Below are 19,291 nucleotides of genomic sequence, written 5' to 3'. Positions count from 1 at the left end.
CCCTCCCAGGCCGTAATATCCCATTGCAGACACCCTCAAAAACACACCCACAGCTCTTGTGGTGCCACACAGCCCCCTCCCCAATGCTACAGCCGCTCCACTCACTGCCTCCACTGCTCAGCCCTCTGCACAGCACTCCCCTTCACACCCAGCACAAGCCAGACACCCTCATCATCAAATGCCAAGTCCAGCTTTTCTCCAAATGTCCATGTGAAGGAGTTTATGAGCCCCCAGCCAAGCTAAGTGTTGAGGCTCTGCCACACAGGAGCTCCCACACTGGGGGGATGTGGAGCTTGCAGCAGGGTCTGGGTTCCAACAACTTCTCAGACGAGCGGGTGTCACAGCCTGGTGGGCACTGGCCCCCCAGATTCCCTGGCTTGGGAGAAGCTGCAGCTGGCTGGCAGGGACCCAGGCCATGGCTGCTCCCAGCTGCACAGCAGCCAGGGTCACATTCCTGGGATAGCTGGGAGCTTTGCTCTTCACACAAGGAAAGGTCATCCTTGTGCACACAGGCAGCTGGTGGGAGCACCACCCGGGGAGGGCAGGGGAAGGAGCAGCCACGGGAGGCAGAGGAAGCTCAGTAGCTCCTGTCAGAGCTGAGGTGCTCCCTGGCTCCAGCCCAGCAGGATCCAGCCCTGGCACAGCTGACAGGCAGCTGCACACAGCTCTGAGCAGGGGGCAAACAAGGCTACAGCAGGACACAAGATGGGAATTCCAGTAAAGCATGGAGAGCCGGTGGCACAGAACACCACTTCTCCAGGAGGACAGCAGGGCCAAAGCCACAGAGGTGTCAGAGTGACCTGGGACAGCTTTTACTGGTATGACACAAGAGGCAGCTGAGGACAAGAGATTTATTGATCATTCTCTATATGCATTTATATATTAATCTGTAGTAGAAAGCAGCAGTCACGAAGTGCACAGAGCAGCACCAACTCCTGCCTTTTGTCACACTGGAGACCCAGCCACACAGCCCAGTCCAAACTCATTCTCTTTCCTCCTCCAGGTTACAGCCAAATTCGGGGGTAAAAGACTAAACCTGCAGGCAGTGAGGCTGAGAAGCACAGGAGTGACTAGCAGAGTCTCAGCTGAGCCAGGATGAAAGACCTAGCTAGTCCAGACCCCAAGGGATGCAGGAGGAGCTCTGAATTGATCCCAAAAATACAGTCACTTATAGCACAGTGCTGGGAAAGGTAGGGACAGAGCCCTGAGGTTGTTCTGCCCCACCCAGGAGGCGAAGGCAGGACCACGAGTAGGAAGGATGGCTCTTCCATCACTGAGCCAGGCCCAAGGGCCTGGGCAAGTACGTGGCAGGGCACAGCAGGTGCCAGAGAGCACCCAGGGCTTGGAGCAGCTGCAGGGATGGGGCACAGCTGTGGGCAGTGCTCCTCCACAGCGACCTAGCTAGTGCATGGCAAGGAAGGCTGGTCCGTCCAGCCCGGCGCTGGCAGGAGGAGCACAAGGGCAAGCGTCCTCTGGCAGGAAATGCCATGCTGGGATCCAAACACTCCAGGCTCCCAGTGGCAGGGGTGCCTGCCCGCTGTCCCAGGTGTCAGGCAGTGCAGGACACAGGAGCTGGCTGGGCCTGGTTCATCACTTGATGAGCACCTGGTTGCAGAGCGCACACACAAACACTGTCTCCTTCTGAGCCTCCGGGGCTGGAAAGGAAAGCAAATGTTACAGATGATCCCCCTTTCCCACCATGGGCTAGGGATCCCAGCCACAGAACTGCTTCGAGAGCTGCAAATTCATCACTGCTCTGTCCTGAGCCAGGCTGTGCTGGGCACGTCCTGTCCACCCTCCCCACCAGGGCTGGGGCAAATGCCTGGGCACACAGAACAGGGGGAAGCAGCAGCTCTTCCCTCCACCTTTCAACTCACCCGTGGCTCCCATCACAGCCTTGGGGACTTTGAAGGAACAACACCTGGAGCAGAAGCTGTTCCCACAGTTACTGCAGCTCCGCTGTGGAGGAAGATGGAGGTGAGACCCAGATGTGGTACCAGACTAACCCAGGAATAAGTGAAAGGGGTCAAAAGTCTATACCTCCTTCTGAGAACTGCCCACAGACTGTGTGCCAAGCATTGCACACAGGGCTCAGATAAGGCAACAGGTCATTCCCACTAGCAGACCCATGCTCTACTTCACCACAAAGGCCACAGGAAATGGACTAAACCAGGGCACAGAGCAGGTATCTTCTACAATAACACATGAGTTTGGCCTGAGGCAGCTTCCAAAGGAGTAAATGGACAAATGCTGTACAACACAAGGGATCTCTGGTGCCATTATGCATGTGACAACAGCCAGCATTTAGCTGAGGTCATTTGGGCTGTGACCGAGGCCAGACACCTGAACTGCTGGGGAAAGCTGGGGCAAGCCAGACATGAGCAACACCTCTGCCCCAGGTGCAGACAGCAAGCTGGGGCAGAAGCTGAAGACTCACCCTCTTCTTGAGCACAGAGAAGGTGGCAGCACAGCCTGTGCAGTTCCCTGAAAGAAAGAGAGCAGAGGTCAGACAGGGCTCTGCTGCCTGGGGCTGCAAGTGGCACAAGAGCATCTGTAGTTGTTGTAAAGGCTCAGCTCAGAGGTGACATTGCTGCACCTTCCGTGTTTGCCCTTCCCAGGAGTGCTGAGACCATTCTCCCCACAGAGTGGAAAAGGTCACTGGAGGTGTCAGCACAGCCTAGCACACACCACACACCCTCTCCCAGTCCTCGGGTCACCACTGGGAGCAGCACAGAGCCCAGGCTGCTGAGCTCCCCAGCAGCACCTGCTCCCACACTCACCGAAGTTGTTGCTGGGGTAGCGCTTGCGCAGGCGCTCGGTCAGGCGGGACACCTTGCTGCGGATCACCTCATTCTTGCTCATAAAACCATTGTCTGGGAGGCTGAGGTCAAACTCTGCTGAGCACTGAGAGCTCTCATCATCCTCCTGCAGAGAGCAGAGCCAGCTGAGCACAGTAGGGTGGCTGGGGGCACTCTGAGGGCTGCAGGGCAGCCCATGCCAGAGGCAGGCACCCAACAAACTGGGTGCTGCACCTGGCATTTCTACAAGCCACCAGCAAACCAGGCAAAGCTCCAGCTGGGAGGAGATCCCACACCCTGGCATGGCAGTACTCACCATGACCAGCAGCTGGTTCTCCTTTTCCCGCAGCATGGGACAGAGAGGAGAGTGAGCACACACAGAGTCAGAGGCACCCAGCCCCACAGTCACTCTCTCTGAGCACCCAATTTGCTCAGCAAGGTCTTTGTCCCTTTCCCACCTCAGCTGCCCCACCCCAACCAGCCTCAAACCTCAATTGCATCTTTGAACTCTTCATCAGGTTCTGCTTCCTCTGCTTCCTCCACACTGCCAGGGGTAAGGTCCTACAAGAGATTCACAAAGTTAGTCCTGCTGTTCCCCTGCCCCTGTTCAAAGGTGGCCCCGCATTTCTGGGCCGGTTCCAGGACAATGGATCTGGCCCCAGGCAGCCTCACAGATGACACAAGTGTCAGAAGGTGAGGTTAGCCCCTGCCTCCTCAAACCACATCCTTACATGTGGCAAAAGGACTGAGACAAGCCCCCAGGGCAGAGAGCAGCATCCCAGTAACTCAGGAGTGGCTCACAGGCTTCCAGCAAATCTGGCAGCTGGGAAAAGTTTGTGTGTGGAGAGACACAGGCACAGTCAGACCCAAGGGCTGACTCTGCAGCTCCCACCCCACAACTGCCAGCCCTGCCCCTCTCTCACCTCGGCACTGGTGGGGGTGGGGGTCCGATCTGGGGCAGCAGCTGGTGGCAGGGGTTCAGCAGGTTCTGGAGTGCTCTCGAGGGGTTTGGAGCCCACACACTGCTCAATGGAGGCCTTGAGCTCCCTTATCACTGGTAAAAAGGGGAGTACAGCTGGAGTAGGACGGCATTTCCCTACTCCCAGCCACATCACACAAAAGCCTGATCTCCAAGTTCAAGGTGGGCCATTGACACACTCCTCTGTTCACATATCAAAGCTAGGACAGAAAGGAAGCTCCCCCCCCCCCCGCCCCACCTGCCCCAGCTCAGGACAGGGAATGGCAGGAGCCAACATCACAGCTCAGACACATCCAACACTCCTCCAGCACGAGCCACAGAAGAGGGCTCCTCTCCCTTCCAATGGCATGTTTTCAAGCCTGTGTTATACACTGCCACAGGCACTGAATGTGTTTGAAGTCCTGAAGAGCAGGGTCAGGGTTCAAGAGAGATGGAGAGGCTCACACACAGCCTTCATTGACAGACCCTGGTTTGCCACACCACAGAGAAGAAAATGAAACAGCACCTGGGCTGGAACACACATCAGGAGAGACTCTCACCTCCAACAGCTGAGCCCCAGGAGCATACCACCCACCCTGGGCTGCTGAGCACCACCCCTAGGGCATCATTACCTTCAGGGGGGTTCAGGGTCTATGGCAGAGCCTGACACGAGACAGTGGGCTCATGTGAGGGAGAGGTCCACGGAAGGATCCCTGGCTTCAGAGGGCCCTTCCCCAACCCATCACAGCCAGGTCTCATACCTTGATAGAACTGGGTGTTGCCCAGAAAGAGGGTGCTATTGAGGATGGCCAGGACCCAGCAGAGGGGCAGCAGGTAGAGGACACAGATAGTACCCAGTAGTGCCCCATAAAACCTGTGGAAAACAGCAGGATACTGTGGTCAAGTCAGAGCAACTCACATAACAGCATAAAACTCCTTCCTTCATCTGGTGTTCCATCTGTTCTCTCCAAGTACCAAACAAATCAAACACAGCACCACAGGCCTGGCTGAGCCTCTCTCCCCACCAAGCCTACCCCAGGGTTCCTGAGCCAGCACTACTCACTGGGAAGAGACAGTGGGGTTCTCCCAGTACAGCACACGGTACACTGCCTCACAGCTGCAGCACATCCCGTTCAGAAACCCCTCCAGCTGGATCAGGCTGCGAACGAGACAGTCACAAAAAACCCCACAAACGCACACCCTCGTTCCCCACATTCACGTGGGTTACAGCAGGAGCCCCTACAGCCTCCAAGAAGCCTTTGTGGCTGCAGAGGCCCCCACAGCCCCAGCGCTGGGGAGGGCCCGGCACTCACAAGCTCTTGACCTGGGCGATGGCCTCCTGCCGCGAGAGCTGCACCTTGCGCAGGTCCTCCCTGCGGATGCTGTGGTACCTCCTGCGCACCAGCTCCGGCTCCGAGGGCCGGGCCCGGCACGTCTCCTGCAGGTAGCCCAGCAGGGCCGGCACCGCCACCAGCAGGGCGAGCACCGAGTACCAGGCAGCTGCAAGAGGCGGGACAGGGTCAGCCGCGAGGGTCCGGGAACGGGAGCAGCCCCGACCCCCGGGACGCACCTTGGCCGAGGGTGAGCAGGAGGAAGTTGAGGCCGAGGCAGACCAGGAGAGAGCACACAGGCCGCTGCCACCTGCCGACAGGGGGAAGGCCAGGGACATGAGACCCAGGCACGGTCACGGTCCCGGTCCCGGTCGCGGTCCCGATCCCGCCCCAGCCCGCACCTACCGGAGGAGGGAGCGGACACCGTCGGCGGCGTCCCGCAGCGGCTCCAGGTAGAGCTCCAGCCGCCGGTAGCTCCGCACCAGCTCCAGCAGGTCGAAAGCAGCGGCGGCCTTGGGCGGCGACGGCTCCGGCGGGGCCTCAGCAGCTCCCGCCGCCCCTTCCGGGCCGCCTGCCGCCCCGTCCCGCTCCACCGCCTGCATGACAGGACCAGGAGCCGAGCGGCCCCGCCGCGCTCAGCCCGACACCGCCGCGCGCTCCCGTGACGCGACGGGCGCGCCGTGAGCTCCGCGCGGCCAATGGGAGCGGCGCGCCGGGAGCCCCGCCCGCGGGGAACGGGAACGGGCCGCGCCCGGCGCTCCGGGCCCGCCCGGCTCCGCCCGCGCTGCGTGCCCGCCGCCTGGCTGGGGCCTGTGGGCCGGCACGCCCTGGGCGGGAGGCGCGGGGCGGAGTCTCGGTGGGCTCGGTCTAGACAGGGAGGTCGGTCCCGGCCCGGTCCCGATTCGGGTCTGCTGTGGTGTAGGGCTCACTCACAGCCTGGATCCAGTCCCAATCCAGGGCTGGGCACTGATCCGGGTCTAATCCAGGTTCAGGGCTCAGTCCCAGTCTGGGTCTTGGCGTGGCCTGCATCCAGCTGTGTCGGTCACGGTGGGTTTGTCCCCGTGAGGTTGCTGGGCCACCTCTCCCCGAGGAGAGACCAGGGAGCAGCCTCACACCGAATCCCTGGAGGGGAGCAGCAGGTTCCCCACGGGCGCTGAGCGTGGCTGGCAGCTCATTCCCTGCCCCTCCATACCCGCAAAGCAGCCCAGCCCTGGGTGCACTGGCACTGTCCTGCCCAGCAGCCTGCAGCCCTGCTCGCACTGCTCAGGGCACCATGGGCCGTCCTACATGGTGCTTGCAGTAGAGCAGAGATGCTGGCTCCCAGGGATGCTCTGGGGATCCTGGATTCTGTCTGATGCCAAAAATTGTAACCTTGTTATAATTCTGTGCTGGCTCTTGGACAATGAGGGTACAGTGCTGCTGCCGACTGCCTGCAGCCTCTGATGAACAGGGCATGTGTCCCATGGGCACAAGGGGGAACCCAGTGACACCTCAGCTGCAGGTCCAGGTCCCAGACTCAACTCTGTCCCAAGAGTGTGTCCCAGAGCTGTGGCCAGGCCGGGGAGATGCAGGCAGCCCTCCATTGGCCCCCGACCCACCAAGGGGCATTCCGTGTGTACATGGCTGCCCATGGTGCCCTGGGCAGACAGAGGGCCCTTTCACCACCGAGTGACGAAGCCCATAGGAATGCAGCTACATCCTGTCCTCAGTACATCCCATACCCAAAGCCCTGGGACTTGGCCTCCCTCTGCTCTGTCCAGAGCCCCATGTGAGCATCAGGCTGTGCCCAGTCTCTGACATGTGCAGGGCCAGGGATAGCCCCTGTCCCCAAGGGCAAAGGCTTAAGCCTCTCTAGTAGGAGCAGTGGCTCAGCATGAGGGAGCCTCCCTGTGATCCCAGAGCACCCCAGGACTTCATGATTATGGCCAGAGACTCCAAGCAGAGAGGCCCCAGGGTGCAGGGATATAGAGCTGGGTGTGATCTCAGCTCAGACCTCATACCCAGCAGATCCCAGCTCCAGCACAAAGCCCCACACACCCAGTGAGCGCCAATATTGCTTTATTTGGAAGGTGAATCCATTGGCACTTGAAAGGAGGCTGTAGGGGGATAGAGCTGGTGTGACAGACAGGGCTGCAGAAAGCCAGGAGAAGGCACTTGTGGTGGCAGAAGCACCGAGGGCATTTTGGACAGCCTGGGCCAGGGGCCGCACCAGAGTAAGGCAGGGGCAGGCGGTGTCAGGGACCAGCCTTGACACAGGGCACAGACAGCATGTCCTGCCCAAGGAAGGGGTACATGGCCTGGGGCATGACGGGGTATGCACTGGGACAGCACATCATGGTGGAAGTGGCGACCCAGTACCAATCCCAGACCCCTTCAAGGCCCCAGGTGAACCATGGGTGCTGCTCTACACTTCAAAACAGGTGTCAGGGAACCCCAGGCAATAGGCAGCTGTGGCCAGCTGCTGGGGACACCTGTCTCACTGATCTAAGTCTACAGAGAGATGGGAGCAGACCCTCCCTTGAACCGAGAGCAATACAGACCTGCCTCCAGGCAGGGTGAGGAGGGCTTGTGGCAGGGCAGCCCTAGTGTGGCACTGCTCCAAAAATTCTGTCTCTAGGTGCCCATTTCTCTAGTCAGCCCTACATGGTGTCGTCAGGGCTTGGCACCTGGTGGGTTCTGGAGGCTGATCCAGGACTCGGCTGGCTCCAGTGCCAGTGTCCTCTTCTGTTCTCCAAGACAGGTTGTGCTCCCACAATGCCTGGCCCCAGCTCCACCATGGCAAGAGTGCCAGCACAGACTGCTGCAGGGCTCACCCTTCCCCTCCACCCCACCACAGTCTCCAGGCCCAGTCCCACAGAGTCCAGAGATGAAGATTTTCCAGGATGATAAACCAAGTGTGGCAGAGACAGGCAGGGCTGCAGGCTGGTCTCCAGAACCATCAGCAAGGCTGTTTCTGTCCCTTTTGGAGTAGTCTGGCCCCAGGGCTGGTTCAGTGGCTCTGGTGGCTTGGAGCCACAAACCTCTCTGCAGGGACAGCAGGAGGAGAGAACAACCCCATGACTGGCTCCCCTCAACCTCTGGGGCACCTGGCCCTATCCCAGGACTACATAAACTCCAGGGAATTTCCCCCCTGGCCAGGGTCACAGAACAGGTTACGGCTCCCCTTGTCCTTCCCCTCCCTGCACAGCAATGGAGGCCTTGCTGCCCTGCTCAGTTTCCAGACTGGACTGGGGTGATGCTGGATCTGGCTGTGCAGTACTGAGTGTCTCTACACCCCTCGAGTGCAGGGCAGGGAGGCACTGAGCCCTTTAGGGCTCCAGTAAAATAAAGGATGTTTTCAGGCCAGACAGAAGGAGGGGCCCAGGCTGGGGAAGCCAAGTTCAGAGCCTCCCTTAGGGAATTGTGGAGGCGCCTTGCAGCTGGAATGGCAAGATGGGGCTGCCAGCAGGTCAGGGGGGGTTATGCCCATCCAAGTCCCCTAGGCACTGCTGCCCCCAGCTCAGCTTCCCCAGGCCAGTCCCCCCTCTACCCCAGGGAAAAGTCAGCACCCACCTGAACATGCAGCACTGGCAAGACCAGGGGATTTTGGCTTGAGTCCTAGGGGGGCTCCCAAAGATTGGTATCCCTCTTAGGGGCTCTCCATTTGGGTCCTTCCACTTGCAGTACCCTATGTCTGTCCAGGGCTAGGAGAAGGGCCTGTGCAGTGGCTTGGTGTCCATGCTGTCTCAGTGCTCTGCAGGGGAAGCCGTGCTCGGCGAAGGCCTCTGTCTGTCCATCCGTCTGTGCAGGAGTCTCTGGAGGAATTGCAGTGCAGTCAGCCAGGAGGGGATGGGGTGGCAGGGTCGTTTCATCCCAAAGACAGGCTGTGTTCTGTCTGCGGCTGAGAAGGGGAGCCAAGTGGCACGGGATGTCAGATGATGTCTCGCTGGTCCTGGCAACGCCGCAACAGGCAGTAGAGCCCGGAGAAGAGGTACAGGCAGGCAGTGATGCCCCCACAGATGGAGGCGCTCAGGTAGGCACTGTACAGGCAGTGCTGGCTGTAGCCCGGCAGGTTGCAAAAGCTTCTCTGCTTGGCCTTGTGACCCATGATGCCGGTGGCAGCTGCGTAGAGCCCCACACCCAGTGCCAGGTCGTGCACCAGGTTGGTGAGGAGCCAGCGGGAGCCCAACCAGGGCACCAGCTCCCAGCGCCCCAGCAGGCTCAGCCCGAAGAGGGCCAGGGTGAGGAGCCAGACGAGGACGGCGGCAAACAGAGCGAAGTGGGCCGCCCCTTCGTACTTATGAGCCGCTACCGTCACCCAGAAGGCAGCGCCCAGAGCCAGCTGCCCCAGGCGTAGCAGGCCCAGCGGGCTCCGCAGGAAGGCGCGATGGAGGCTGAGAGAGCCGCGGGCCGGCGGCCCCGGAGGCGGCGGCACCGTCGGGGGAGCCGTGCGGGCCATGGCGCGGCCCTGCCTACTCTGGCGCGGCTCGGGCGGGACTCAGGGCCCCGGCAGCGACTTCCTCCCTGGCTGTTGCCAAACATCTGGCACTTAGCGGTCCTCCCCGCGCGGGGCCTCTCTCCTCTCCTCCCTGCCCCGCCTCCGCGCCCCGCCGCATCTCCCGCCAGCCCATCGGACACCCGAGGGCCGCGGCGGATGCGCCGTCGGGCAGGGACCGCCGCGCCTCTCCCGTCCCGCTGCCGCCGGGGCGGGCCACAACGCGAGGCGCGAGGGGCGGCGGGAGGACGTGGGAGAGGGCGACCGATGCCGGCGGCGGGGCGCAGGGACAGCGCACCGGGACCCCGTGCGGCGGCCGGCGGGGGGCGCGCGCCGGGGTTCCCCCTACGTCATCGGGGATTCCCTCCGGAGTGCAGAGCGGCGGGGCCCCGCCCAGGGGCGAGGCCTCGCACCCCGCCCATGACGTCATCTGCCACGTGGCCTCCAGCGAGGCGGGGAAGCCGCGCCCCTCGGCGCCGATTGGCCGTGGCAGCGGGAGGCGGGCGGGGATCGCGGGGGGCGGGGCCGGCACGCTGCGGTGAATGAATGGGGCGCGCGGCTGTGGCGGGACCCCGGCGCGGTGGCGCGAAGCGGGTCCGGGAACGCAGCGGGCACCAGGCGGAGCCGCCACCGCCAGGTCTGTGCGAGGGGCCGGTGGGTGCGGGGCAGCGTCGGAGCGAAAGTGGGTCACGGCGGGGCCCAGCGCCCCGGGCAGGGCGGGACCGGACTTGCGTGCTCCGGCCCGAGCCGGGGCGTCTCCCGCGTTCCCGGACGGCCACGCCTGTGCGGCTGGCCCCCTGCCCGGCATCCCGGACCGCCCTTAACCCGACGGCCCCCCTTCCTCACTGGGCATCCGCGCCGGATCCCGGGGGAGGCGGACCGGACCGGGCGGCGAGACCGGAGCCTGACGCCGACTGTTCGGTGCCCGCAGCGGCCAGGGCCATGGGCACTCCGGCCTCGGTGGTGAGCGACTCTCCGGGACGGCCGGCGCCCGCAGCCCGCGCCCGCAAGCGGGCCTCGGCCAACATCTTCCAGGGCGTGGGGCTGCGAGAGCTGCGGAGCCTGTTCCGGAGCGGCGGGGCCGAGCGGCCCGAGGAGCGCGCCCGCCTCGTCTGGCGGTACGCGGGCCAGCGGCGCATGGCGCGGGCCCTGCGGCGGCTCCGGCGGCGACGGACAGCCCAGCCCGGCGGTGGGATGGCCGCGCTACGGCGCTTCGAACACCTTCGGTAGGTACGGGTCGCGAAGGCGGGGCAACTGGGGGAAGTGCGGCCGGGCCACGCCGCTAACACACAGCTCTTGCCCGTAGGATCGCAGAGAAGAAGCAGGAGGGTGACTGCGGGGCCAAGAGGGGCTCGGGCTCCATGCAGCAGCGCTGAGCGGCTGGGCCGCGGCGAGCAGCCTTCCAAGGACCCTAAGTGTACTGGGCAGGGTGCAATGAATGGTTAATAAAGGGTGGACAGTGGTGCCTGGGTGAGGCTCTGGTTGTGTCCTGCCCATCCCTGAGTGGCAGAACCATGGTCCATGCTGTTGTACAGCACTTAGTGCAAAGGGAACAGCCCCACACCACATGTGAGGTGGGAACAGACCTGTGGGTCATCTGTTCCAGCCTCCCTGTTTAAACAGGTTCATCCTAGAGCAGATGTCACAGCATCACATTCAGATGGTTCCTGAATATCTCTTGTGAGGGAGACTCCACAGCCTCTCTGGGCAATCTGTTTCAGTGCACAGTCACACAGTAACTGCCCTGGCACAGTCACAGGGACAACTGAAGAACAAGCTACATGCTGCCCTTCATGAAAAGGAACACGAAGAAGAGAGAATAGAGATTCTCCAGGGAGAGATTTCTCTGCTGGAAGACCAGCTGGCCAAGCTGGAAGAGTGTAGTGCTCAGCAGAACGGAGAAGTCATGGGGGATATTCTGAAGCTTGAGGAGCTGAAGCAGGAAGTATTCAGCCTCACTGCCAAAAGAACAAAACTCCAGGCCATGGTCCTGTGGCTGAAGGAGGAGAAGCAGCTACAGGAAGCAGCCTTGCAGTCTGAATGTGGCCACTTCGAGGAGGAGAAGCAGCAGCTGGGCAGCCTCATCTCCAGCCTCCAGAGCTCCCTCTCCAAGAGCCACTGGGCCCAGGAGAGACTGGAGCAGCATCTGCAGACACAGGATGCCAGGAGACAGCCTGGGCAGCTGCTTGCCTTCAATGTCCAGCATGAGCAGACAGGAAAGGAACTCTGTCCTGCAGCAGCTCCAGCAGCTGCAGGCAGCCAGTGCATCCCTGTGCAGGTACACATGGATACCAGCCATGGGCCGAGGAGCCCCAACCTGCTCTAGGGTGCTGCAGAGGCACAGATGTAGCCAGCTGAATGGCAGCTCTGTTATTCAGACCATTGCATGGTTTAAATACATTACATACATTTCTACAGTGCATTAGAACAATACATTTTGGGTCAGTCAAATGCAGCTGGGCCCGGCTGGGGAGTTGGGATCTCCACTGCTGCCCCCTCTGTGCTTACACAGCCAGTGCTGAGTCCCCTCCCCATTGCAGGAGACAAGGCAGCTGCTATGCCTTCCAGGTTCACCTGCCTTCATCCTTCTCACTCCCCAAAGGTGGGCTAACAGAACAGCAAGACCCAACACTGACTTTCCCCAGCAGCCTGAGAAGTCACAGCTCAAGGCAAGCAGGTGCAGGCAGCAGCCCTGGTGCTGTTTGATACAACACAAGCTCAGCAGCTGCTGGTAAGAGGGGCTCCCCGCCTCCCCACCCACAGCAGGCCTGCGAGATTGTCAGCTCCAGGGCAGCCAGGAGTCCATGCTGGTCCCCCAGTGCTCCCACCCATGTGGCAGAAGAGCCCCTCCAGCTCTTCCCTGGCAACCCCTGCTCCTCAGAGGGTCCCTAGGCACAGACAAGGCTGGCACCATGCTGGCTGCACAGCAGCCAGGGAGCTTGCTGGGAGAGCAAAGAAAGTCAAGCGAGAGCAGCTATGGAGCCCAGGCAGGAGAAATGGACTGGGGCAAAAGGGGAGAGCTCCCATGGGAGAGCTCTGCGAAGCCACCTCCTCTTCACATGGACAAGCCAGCACCTTTTTTGCCTTAGTGTCTAACTGCATCCAAGCCAGTCCCCTGTGTTGTCCCTCTTATGTCCCCCTCCTTGAGCCTCTAGCCAGAGAACAGCCACTCATTGTGGTCCCCGCTACGCCAGTGGGCAGCAGGAACTCCCCCTGAGGAAAGCAGCGTGCACAGGGTTGGGGCACTGGAGGGACAGTGGAGGAGTACAGCACACCCTCAGGGAAATGGAGGGGGTATCACCTGCTAAAGGCCTTCCCAGCCTGGCAGCTGGCATGGTGGGGAAAAGAAGGGCCAGTGGCTGGTATAAAGGGCTGGACGGATCCTGGCTCAGGTAGCCCGTTCATCCCAGCCCCAAGCAGGGGTGCTCAGAACCGCATGCAGGCCAAGGAACAGAGGCAGGAGCAGGGTCCCAGCCATGCCACAGTTCCTGGTAGATTCCCACACCTCCTCCTGGCCCCTGCCCCAGGCAGGGCACCAAGCTCCAATGGAGCTGGGGAGGGACCGTGCCCAATCTGCCTGGCTCCTCCAGTTCAGCTGCAGGTTCCTCCAGTCGCATCTGCTCGCTCTACCCTGAAGGTCGAGTCCCAGCCACAGGAGGCAGCAGTGGCCCAGCTCCTCTCGCCGTGCTAGTCCGAGGTGGCCAAGCCCTGCCCACGGCTCCCGCAGCTACCACCATGAGAAGAAAGGCTTCCGGCTCTGGAAGCTCTGCGTGTAGGACTCACTGGCGGAGCGCTGGTGGGAGCGCGCTGTTTCCACAATCACGGGCGGCATCTGAACCAGGTGCAGTGGGCTCTTCCCATCCTTCAACGCCTGAGTCAGGTTCAGGATCTGTATGGCACAACAGAGCAATGCCTGAGCTGCCCTGCCTGAGCAACAGAGAGCATCCACTCCAGGCAAAGGCAGGACAAGGCTTCCCACCTCATCCATCTGTCTTCCCTATGCACAGCTTACCTGACCTCTCATGACAGCAATCTGCTTGTGAAACTGTCCCCTGTCAAAGCCAGGGTCTTTCTGCAAGAGAGACAGCAAAGAACACAATGAGATCCACCCACTGCTTCATACAGTCAACAAGATGCCTATTCCCCAAATAAGCCATACCCCCTGTCCTGTCCCATAGGTTTTCTGCTTCTCCCACATTGAATCTTCAGCTTCTGGCAGAAGGATAACCCTGCTGTGTCTCAGCCCAGAAACACTGTGAGGAGCTTGACCACCTCTGTCCCTGTAACCTTGACAGGGAGTTCCCCAATACGACTCCCGCTTTTCCTCCTCCCACATCATCTTCACCCACTCCTCCAGCTCACCTTGAAGAGCTCATACAGATCTTCCTCCAGGTCCTTGACAAAGTTGGGGTCTGAAATCTTGGGAAGAATCAGGTCCTTGATCTCCTGTGAAAAGGGGATTTTGGCCTGGGGCAGCCATGCCCAGTAGAACGGATCTGTGGAAGAAAGTAGGAGACATTAGAACTGGGGAATGCAATGCATGGTGCCACTTGCCCCTGGGTGCCAGCTTCCCTGCATCTGGGACACAGGGTCCAGCATCTGCCTTCTACAGTCTCTGCTGAGGAGCTGCCCATGAACCCACAAGTTGCAGAGGCACAGCCCTAGCCCTCTCCTCTAAATCCTTGGAAAGGATGCCCAAGCATGGAGTTGTGCAGCTTGCCATGGTGCCTTGGCATAGGCCTGGGGGACTCACATGCTCTCCAGGAGTCCGGGTGTTTCAAGGGAAAGGCCAAACCATTGTCTATAGCAGCCAGCTTGATGATGGGCTCCTTCACCACCACCCAGTCGCTGTCCTGGAAGGAAGTGAAGCATGTCACAAGGAAGTCCTCCCAGCAGGAACAGTCCTTCTCCTACTCCCTGCAGCCCCACCCTGGCTACCACAGAGGCACAGCAGCCTCTTGCCTGTAGCATGGCACCTTAACCACAGGAAGCCAAAGGCTGCTTTGGGTGGGAAGGGGGACAAGGCTGCTTCCCCCCCCAGGCCTCACTCCAAGGTCCAGCAACACCAGTTTCCCCCACAGAGTTCAGCTGCATCCTCACAAAGTCCCACTAGGCCACAAGTCACCAACACAAATGGTAACAAAAGGCCCAGGAGACAAGATAAGGCCTCAACACACTTGGAAACCCAAAGCAGAAGGGAAATTCCCGTCCTGCCTGCCAAGCTGGCAGCTTCCAGAAGCAGAGTCCCTGTGTTGCCCCTGCCCAGGAGCAGCCACTCACCCGCACGCCCGCGCTGTCCAGGGGACAGTCATACTTGATGAGCCAGTTGTCATTGCCCCGATCTGCAGGGAGATAAAACCAGCTGTGTCACCACCAGGGCCTCCCTGCATCAGGCTGGGCAGAAGACTATTCCTCCCCTGACCCAAAACTGAGACAGACACATTTTAGGCCCAAACTCCCAGAGCCCTTAAACTTGCTGCAGGCAAGTTTGGGAAGCCACATCAAGCCCCTCACAGACAGCCCTAGAAGTGCCAGCTCCCAAGAGAAAGGTCAGCCTGCAAGCCCCAGAGTGCAACCTCAATCCCTTCCAGCCTAGCAGAAACTCAGAAACACGGTGTGAAATGGGATATGCAGGGGCACTGTTAGGTGCTGGATTTCTGGATGTCCCTGGATCCTCACCGTTGGCAAACTTTCACCTGAGCACCATGGTAGATACAGATCTGCCAGTAAACTGGCCAGCAGCCAGAGCCTCAGGTGGTGAGCAGCCCAGCAGCTGCACTCTGCCTAGAGGCAGATGTCACCTGGCAGCAGCTGAGGGGAGAGGAGTTTCAGGTGCAGAGAAAAGCCATGGAGACCCTATCTCCCTCCCCCTTCTCCAGCATGGTAGGACATGAAGGAGCAGCAGCATCCATGGCAGGCAGCTGGCCCTACCTGTGTTCCTGATGATGTAGTCCAGCACCACCAGCCGCTCGAACTGCAGCAGCAGCTGCCGATTTGTGTTCTCCGGGAGCGGCTCGGCTTCAAAGCGCCGCAGCCAGTAGTCTGCATCCTTGTAGCCTTCCACAAAGAGCTGGAAGGAGCCCACCTGAGGCAAGGACAGGCTGCATTACACAAGGCCACGGAGGCCAGAGAGGTGCTAACAGGCAGGCATGGAGGCTGGCAGCCCTACCTTGGGTGGCAGACCAATGCGGTTGAAGCGCTGGCCAACCTTCGGCACCTTCTCCAGGGCCAGCCTCTTTCCTCGGGACTTCACCCTGTCAATGGCACTGTAGTTAAAGGTCTCACTGGCCAGATACACCACCTGCAGGGACATGAGCACAGTCAGAGGGGCCTCTGGCAAATCACAGGATTGCCCCAAAAGACACAGCATTTCCCAGAGCTCTGCCCAGCACAAGGATCCCCATGGTTTGAGTAGGGACAGTCCTACTCTAGAGCACTCAGTCTCCTAGGCCAGCAGTGACACAAAATAAGGTGCAAGCAGAGCTGTGTGGAAGCACACAGAAGTCTCCCCAGAAGAAGCTCCCAGCAGCTGTTCCCTCACCTTTGTGCGGGGAACAATGTTGAGTTCCAGTTTCTGGTCTACCAGGCTGGCACCTGCCTCTGACAGGTAGCCCTGGTTCAGGACAAGGCAGTCTCTCCCAAAGCAGCATGGGCAGCACAACTTCTGCAGCCACTTGGTCCACTTGGGGTTCAGCTGCCCATAGGGCTCCTCATTCTTGGGCTTGAAGACACCAATGATTTTCTGTGAGTGGGAGAAAAGAGGCTGAGTCCAGGAACTGGCAGAGCTGGGACACTTTTCTCAGCCCACAGCAGGGATATTAAGGAACAGGTCCAGAACTGCCCCTCATTAGGATAATAACCAGCCTCCTGGGATCAGGCAAAACTCCACAGCTCCCAGGAAGGAGGTAGCCAGAGCTGGGAAGAAGCCCTCTCCAGCCAGTATCCCATCCCACAAGAGCAGAGTGCTGCCCAGAGACCTTTATACCCAACAGGAGTCCCAAAAAACACCAATGATGATGCAGTCTCCTGGTAAACACATCAGTCTCATCCCAGTGACCTTTGGATGGCGGGGGAGAGCTACTGCTCATCGTTGGTCATTATGTTCACACAGGAAAGGGACAGGACAGCAATCCCTGCCCTGGCTCAAAAATCCACTGAACAGAGCTGATCCCAAACTGACCAGAGGAAAAGGACCATAACAGCTGAGCACCTGCAGGACCCCTGAGGAGCCAGGGCTCTGTGCTGGGGAGTCCAGCAGAAGGGCTGACTCTCTGGATACACTGTGGACAAGAGCCCCAAACTGGCCACCAGCTGGTACCAGCAGCACTCCCAGCCCCTCAACCCAGCCTCAGACACACACCAACCCAGCAGTGGGGACAGCAGTGTAGGTATCCCCCTGTGCAGAGGGCACAGAAGCCTTGTGCAGGGCACTGCACCACCACTGAGCCAGCACTGCCATGGCACACAGACGAGAGAAGGGCTGGGACAGGAGCAAGGCCACCTGTCCCCACAAGTCAGGCATCCCTGGGGGATGGCAGTCCCTGCTCTGGAGTGACTCAGCATCACATGCAACCAGGCCTTCTCCCCATGGCCACTGCTAGCCCTGGCCTGTGTGGGCATCACTTCCCCAAGCTGAGCTCCTGCCAGAATGTGGAAGTAGAACATGAGTCCCAGTGCTCCAGCAGGGAACCTTAATGCAATCTCAGGGGCCAAAAGCCAGGCCAGAGCAAGCAGAGCCGAGGCTCTGTCCACCAGGAAGACAGAAAGGGAGGGTTTGAGGGAAGAGGATCACTTCAGCCATGTCCAGATCACATGGTGGAGCCCCACTTGCCCTAGGCAGGCAGGAAGGCAATCCCCACACCAGCCCCACACGGCTGTCACACGACTGTCAATATATCCATGCTTGGATGTAAGCCCACAAAGAGGCCTGTCAGGAGCTCTGGCAGCATGAAGCCCTGTGCTCCATGGAACCAGTCCAGCAGAACAAGGCCCAGGCAGGCAGGGACAGCATGGAAGCAGACAGTAGAGGCCTGGCAGCACAGCATCCATTTCCAGACAGAGCCGTGCCGAGAGCAGCACTGACAGGGAAAACAGGTCTGCCTGGTGCCAGCAGCAAGGCAGAGAGAGCCCAGCCAGCTCAGGGGAGCAGCTGGCAGTGGGGTGATCATAACCACTGGGGCTGGGCAGCACAGCCCAGGAACGGCTCAGGCCTCAGTAGCCTCAAGGGAAATAATCAAAGAAGAAAGTTTCCCCCCCCTCAATATCTTCCTCCTGCTGCTCACAATATCTACATGCTGCACTCTCTCCCGTGCCAGCAGTGGGATGTTTTTGGTAACCCTGGGCAGCAATCACAGCAACCAGTCACACACCACATTTGCTGGCAGCAGGATAATCTGGGGGACCTGCCAGCTGACAGCACCAGCAGTACACAGACTCTGACTTCTCACATTCATGCTCCAGCAGCCATCCTTGAGTTTGGGTCTCCTACAGCCAGGCAGCCTCCAGCCTGCAATCCCCAAGTAGCTCATCTGGCTGCCCACTCCAGGTTTCATATTGGGCAATAGGAGGGAGCTGGCCTGTGGCACAAACGAGTATTTCCACACACACCATCAGCTGAGCTGGGAACTGCCTGCAACAGCTTCCAGGAGCCGGCTTTCACCCAGAGAGGGAAAACTAGGACACATCAGAGACCACAGAGCTCACTCCTGATTCCCTGGAAGCAGCCCAGCACACACGTGGCAAGGGAGCCACAGGAAACAGCAAGAGCTCAAGTAATTGGGCAGGGAGCAGCCGGTCACAAGACAAGCCAGCCTTTGCTGCACACTCATCCGGTCAGTGGCACAAAGACGGCTGCCACACAGCCCACCAGGTCTATAGGGGACCAGCCACATGCCAAGGACTTTGTCTCCACTATACCAACCACGCAGCCACAGAGAAGACATCTCACTCAGTTCAAACAACAGGCCAAAACCAGCTCAGCCCACAGAGTCACAGCCCTGGGGCTGGAGTCACTGTGTTCAGATGCTGATGCACGGGCCTGTGGGAGGGGGTGACCCTTCCTCTTTGGGCATAAAGCCGCAGAAGAGGTTCAATCAGCACTTGGACACTGCTGCCCCGCACTCTCGCTGCTGCTCCCGCTGTACTTCTCCCCGGGGAGGTTCACACCTGCTCCGGTCTCTCCTAGCAGCCCTCCCAGCGTCCCGCTCCCGGCCGGTGCCGCTCAGCCCACGGGCCTCCGGAGCTACGGGGGCGGCACCACCACCCCGGGGTCAGCCGCGCGGGGCCGGGCCCAGCTCACCCCCTGCGGGTCCTTCACGAAGTAGCTGCCGCTGGAGCCCTGCGAGATGCGCTCGGGGAAGATGCCGCGCTCGCTGGCCAGCTCAGCCCGCCGCACCACGTCGGCAAACTCGGGATCCTCGGGGAAGTCGTTGCGCTCCCGCTGCGCGGCCGCCGCTGCCGCCGCCGCTGCCGCCGCCGCTGCCGCCTGGGCCTGCGCCTGGGCCTGCGCCGCCGCCGAGCCCCGCGCCCCGCGCTCCAGCAGCGGCTGCCGCTCGCGGTCGCGGCCACCGGGGGAGCCGGGAGGGGAGGGCGGCGGGGGCGCAGCGGGCGGGAGGGCGCGCACGGCACCCCCCGGCAGCCCGTAGTCGGGGCCCTGTGCCCTCTCCGGCGACACCAGCGGGCTCGTCTCGTCCATCGCGCCGCCCGCCCGGCCCCGCCGTACCGCTGCCGC

The 19,291-nt window shown here is 60.7% G+C and overlaps 4 protein-coding genes across 5 annotated transcripts; 1 reads left to right on the top strand and 3 right to left on the bottom strand.

The window, feature by feature from the left end:
• Positions 1-837: 837 nt before the first annotated feature.
• Positions 838-5,689, bottom strand: ZFYVE27 (zinc finger FYVE-type containing 27). Of its 2 annotated transcripts, XM_059476846.1 has the most exons (12): positions 5,493-5,689; positions 5,327-5,397; positions 5,070-5,256; positions 4,820-4,915; positions 4,518-4,630; positions 3,722-3,852; positions 3,288-3,359; positions 3,115-3,135; positions 2,781-2,925; positions 2,438-2,484; positions 1,878-1,959; positions 838-1,655 (listed from the first exon to the last, which is right to left on the bottom strand). In XM_059476846.1, exons 1-12 carry the CDS (start codon positions 5,687-5,689, stop codon positions 1,591-1,593), a joined length of 1,227 nt encoding a protein of 408 aa, XP_059332829.1. In that variant the 3' UTR covers positions 838-1,590. The 2 variants fall into 2 exon arrangements, with proteins under 2 accessions (XP_059332829.1, XP_059332830.1); XM_059476847.1 differs by lacking the exon at positions 3,115-3,135.
• Positions 5,690-7,128: 1,439 nt separating this feature from the next.
• MARVELD1 (MARVEL domain containing 1) lies at positions 7,129-9,822 on the bottom strand. Its single transcript, XM_059477542.1, has 2 exons — positions 8,640-9,822; positions 7,129-8,111 (listed from the first exon to the last, which is right to left on the bottom strand). The coding sequence occupies exon 1, from the start codon at positions 9,523-9,525 to the stop codon at positions 8,998-9,000; it is 528 nt and encodes a 175-aa protein (XP_059333525.1). The 5' UTR covers positions 9,526-9,822; the 3' UTR covers positions 7,129-8,111; positions 8,640-8,997.
• Positions 9,823-10,503: 681 nt separating this feature from the next.
• Positions 10,504-10,994, top strand: AVPI1 (arginine vasopressin induced 1). Its single transcript, XM_059477621.1, has 2 exons — positions 10,504-10,787; positions 10,868-10,994. The coding sequence occupies exons 1-2, from the start codon at positions 10,504-10,506 to the stop codon at positions 10,935-10,937; spliced, it is 354 nt and encodes a 117-aa protein (XP_059333604.1). The 3' UTR covers positions 10,938-10,994.
• A 914-nt stretch (positions 10,995-11,908) lies between these two features.
• PI4K2A (phosphatidylinositol 4-kinase type 2 alpha) lies at positions 11,909-19,255 on the bottom strand. The gene is made up of 9 exons (XM_059476967.1): positions 18,860-19,255; positions 16,103-16,303; positions 15,731-15,862; positions 15,493-15,646; positions 14,842-14,903; positions 14,315-14,414; positions 13,924-14,057; positions 13,574-13,633; positions 11,909-13,450 (listed from the first exon to the last, which is right to left on the bottom strand). Exons 1-9 carry the CDS (start codon positions 19,253-19,255, stop codon positions 13,289-13,291), a joined length of 1,401 nt encoding a protein of 466 aa, XP_059332950.1. The 3' UTR covers positions 11,909-13,288.
• Between the last annotated feature and the right edge of the window lie 36 nt (positions 19,256-19,291).

This window comes from Ammospiza nelsoni, chromosome 8 (genome assembly GCF_027579445.1).
Source record: "Ammospiza nelsoni isolate bAmmNel1 chromosome 8, bAmmNel1.pri, whole genome shotgun sequence".
Classification (NCBI taxonomy): domain Eukaryota; kingdom Metazoa; phylum Chordata; class Aves; order Passeriformes; family Passerellidae; genus Ammospiza; species Ammospiza nelsoni.
This window is presented reverse-complemented; position numbering and strand designations above follow the sequence as displayed.

Excerpts from the sequence above, each read along its gene's own strand:
- AVPI1 (XM_059477621.1), top strand. The coding sequence starts at position 10,504 with ATGGGCACTCCGGCCTCGGTGGTGAGCGACTCTCCGGGACGGCCGGCG. Across the intron at positions 10,788-10,867 it reads CGGCGCTTCGAACACCTTCG|GATCGCAGAGAAGAAGCAGG; the intron begins GTAGGTACGGGT and ends TCTTGCCCGTAG.
- ZFYVE27 (XM_059476846.1), bottom strand. The coding sequence starts at position 5,689 with ATGCAGGCGGTGGAGCGGGACGGGGCGGCAGGCGGCCCGGAAGGGGCG. Across the intron at positions 5,257-5,326 it reads CCTGCTCACCCTCGGCCAAG|CTGCCTGGTACTCGGTGCTC; the intron begins GTGCGTCCCGGG and ends CGCCTCTTGCAG. Across the intron at positions 2,926-3,114 it reads AGAACCAGCTGCTGGTCATG|GAGGATGATGAGAGCTCTCA; the intron begins GTGAGTACTGCC and ends TGCTCTCTGCAG.
- MARVELD1 (XM_059477542.1), bottom strand. The coding sequence starts at position 9,525 with ATGGCCCGCACGGCTCCCCCGACGGTGCCGCCGCCTCCGGGGCCGCCG.
- PI4K2A (XM_059476967.1), bottom strand. The coding sequence starts at position 19,255 with ATGGACGAGACGAGCCCGCTGGTGTCGCCGGAGAGGGCACAGGGCCCC. Across the intron at positions 15,647-15,730 it reads GCATTGGTCTGCCACCCAAG|GTGGGCTCCTTCCAGCTCTT; the intron begins GTAGGGCTGCCA and ends TCCTTGCCTCAG. Across the intron at positions 13,451-13,573 it reads TTGCTGTCATGAGAGGTCAG|ATCCTGAACCTGACTCAGGC; the intron begins GTAAGCTGTGCA and ends TGTGCCATACAG.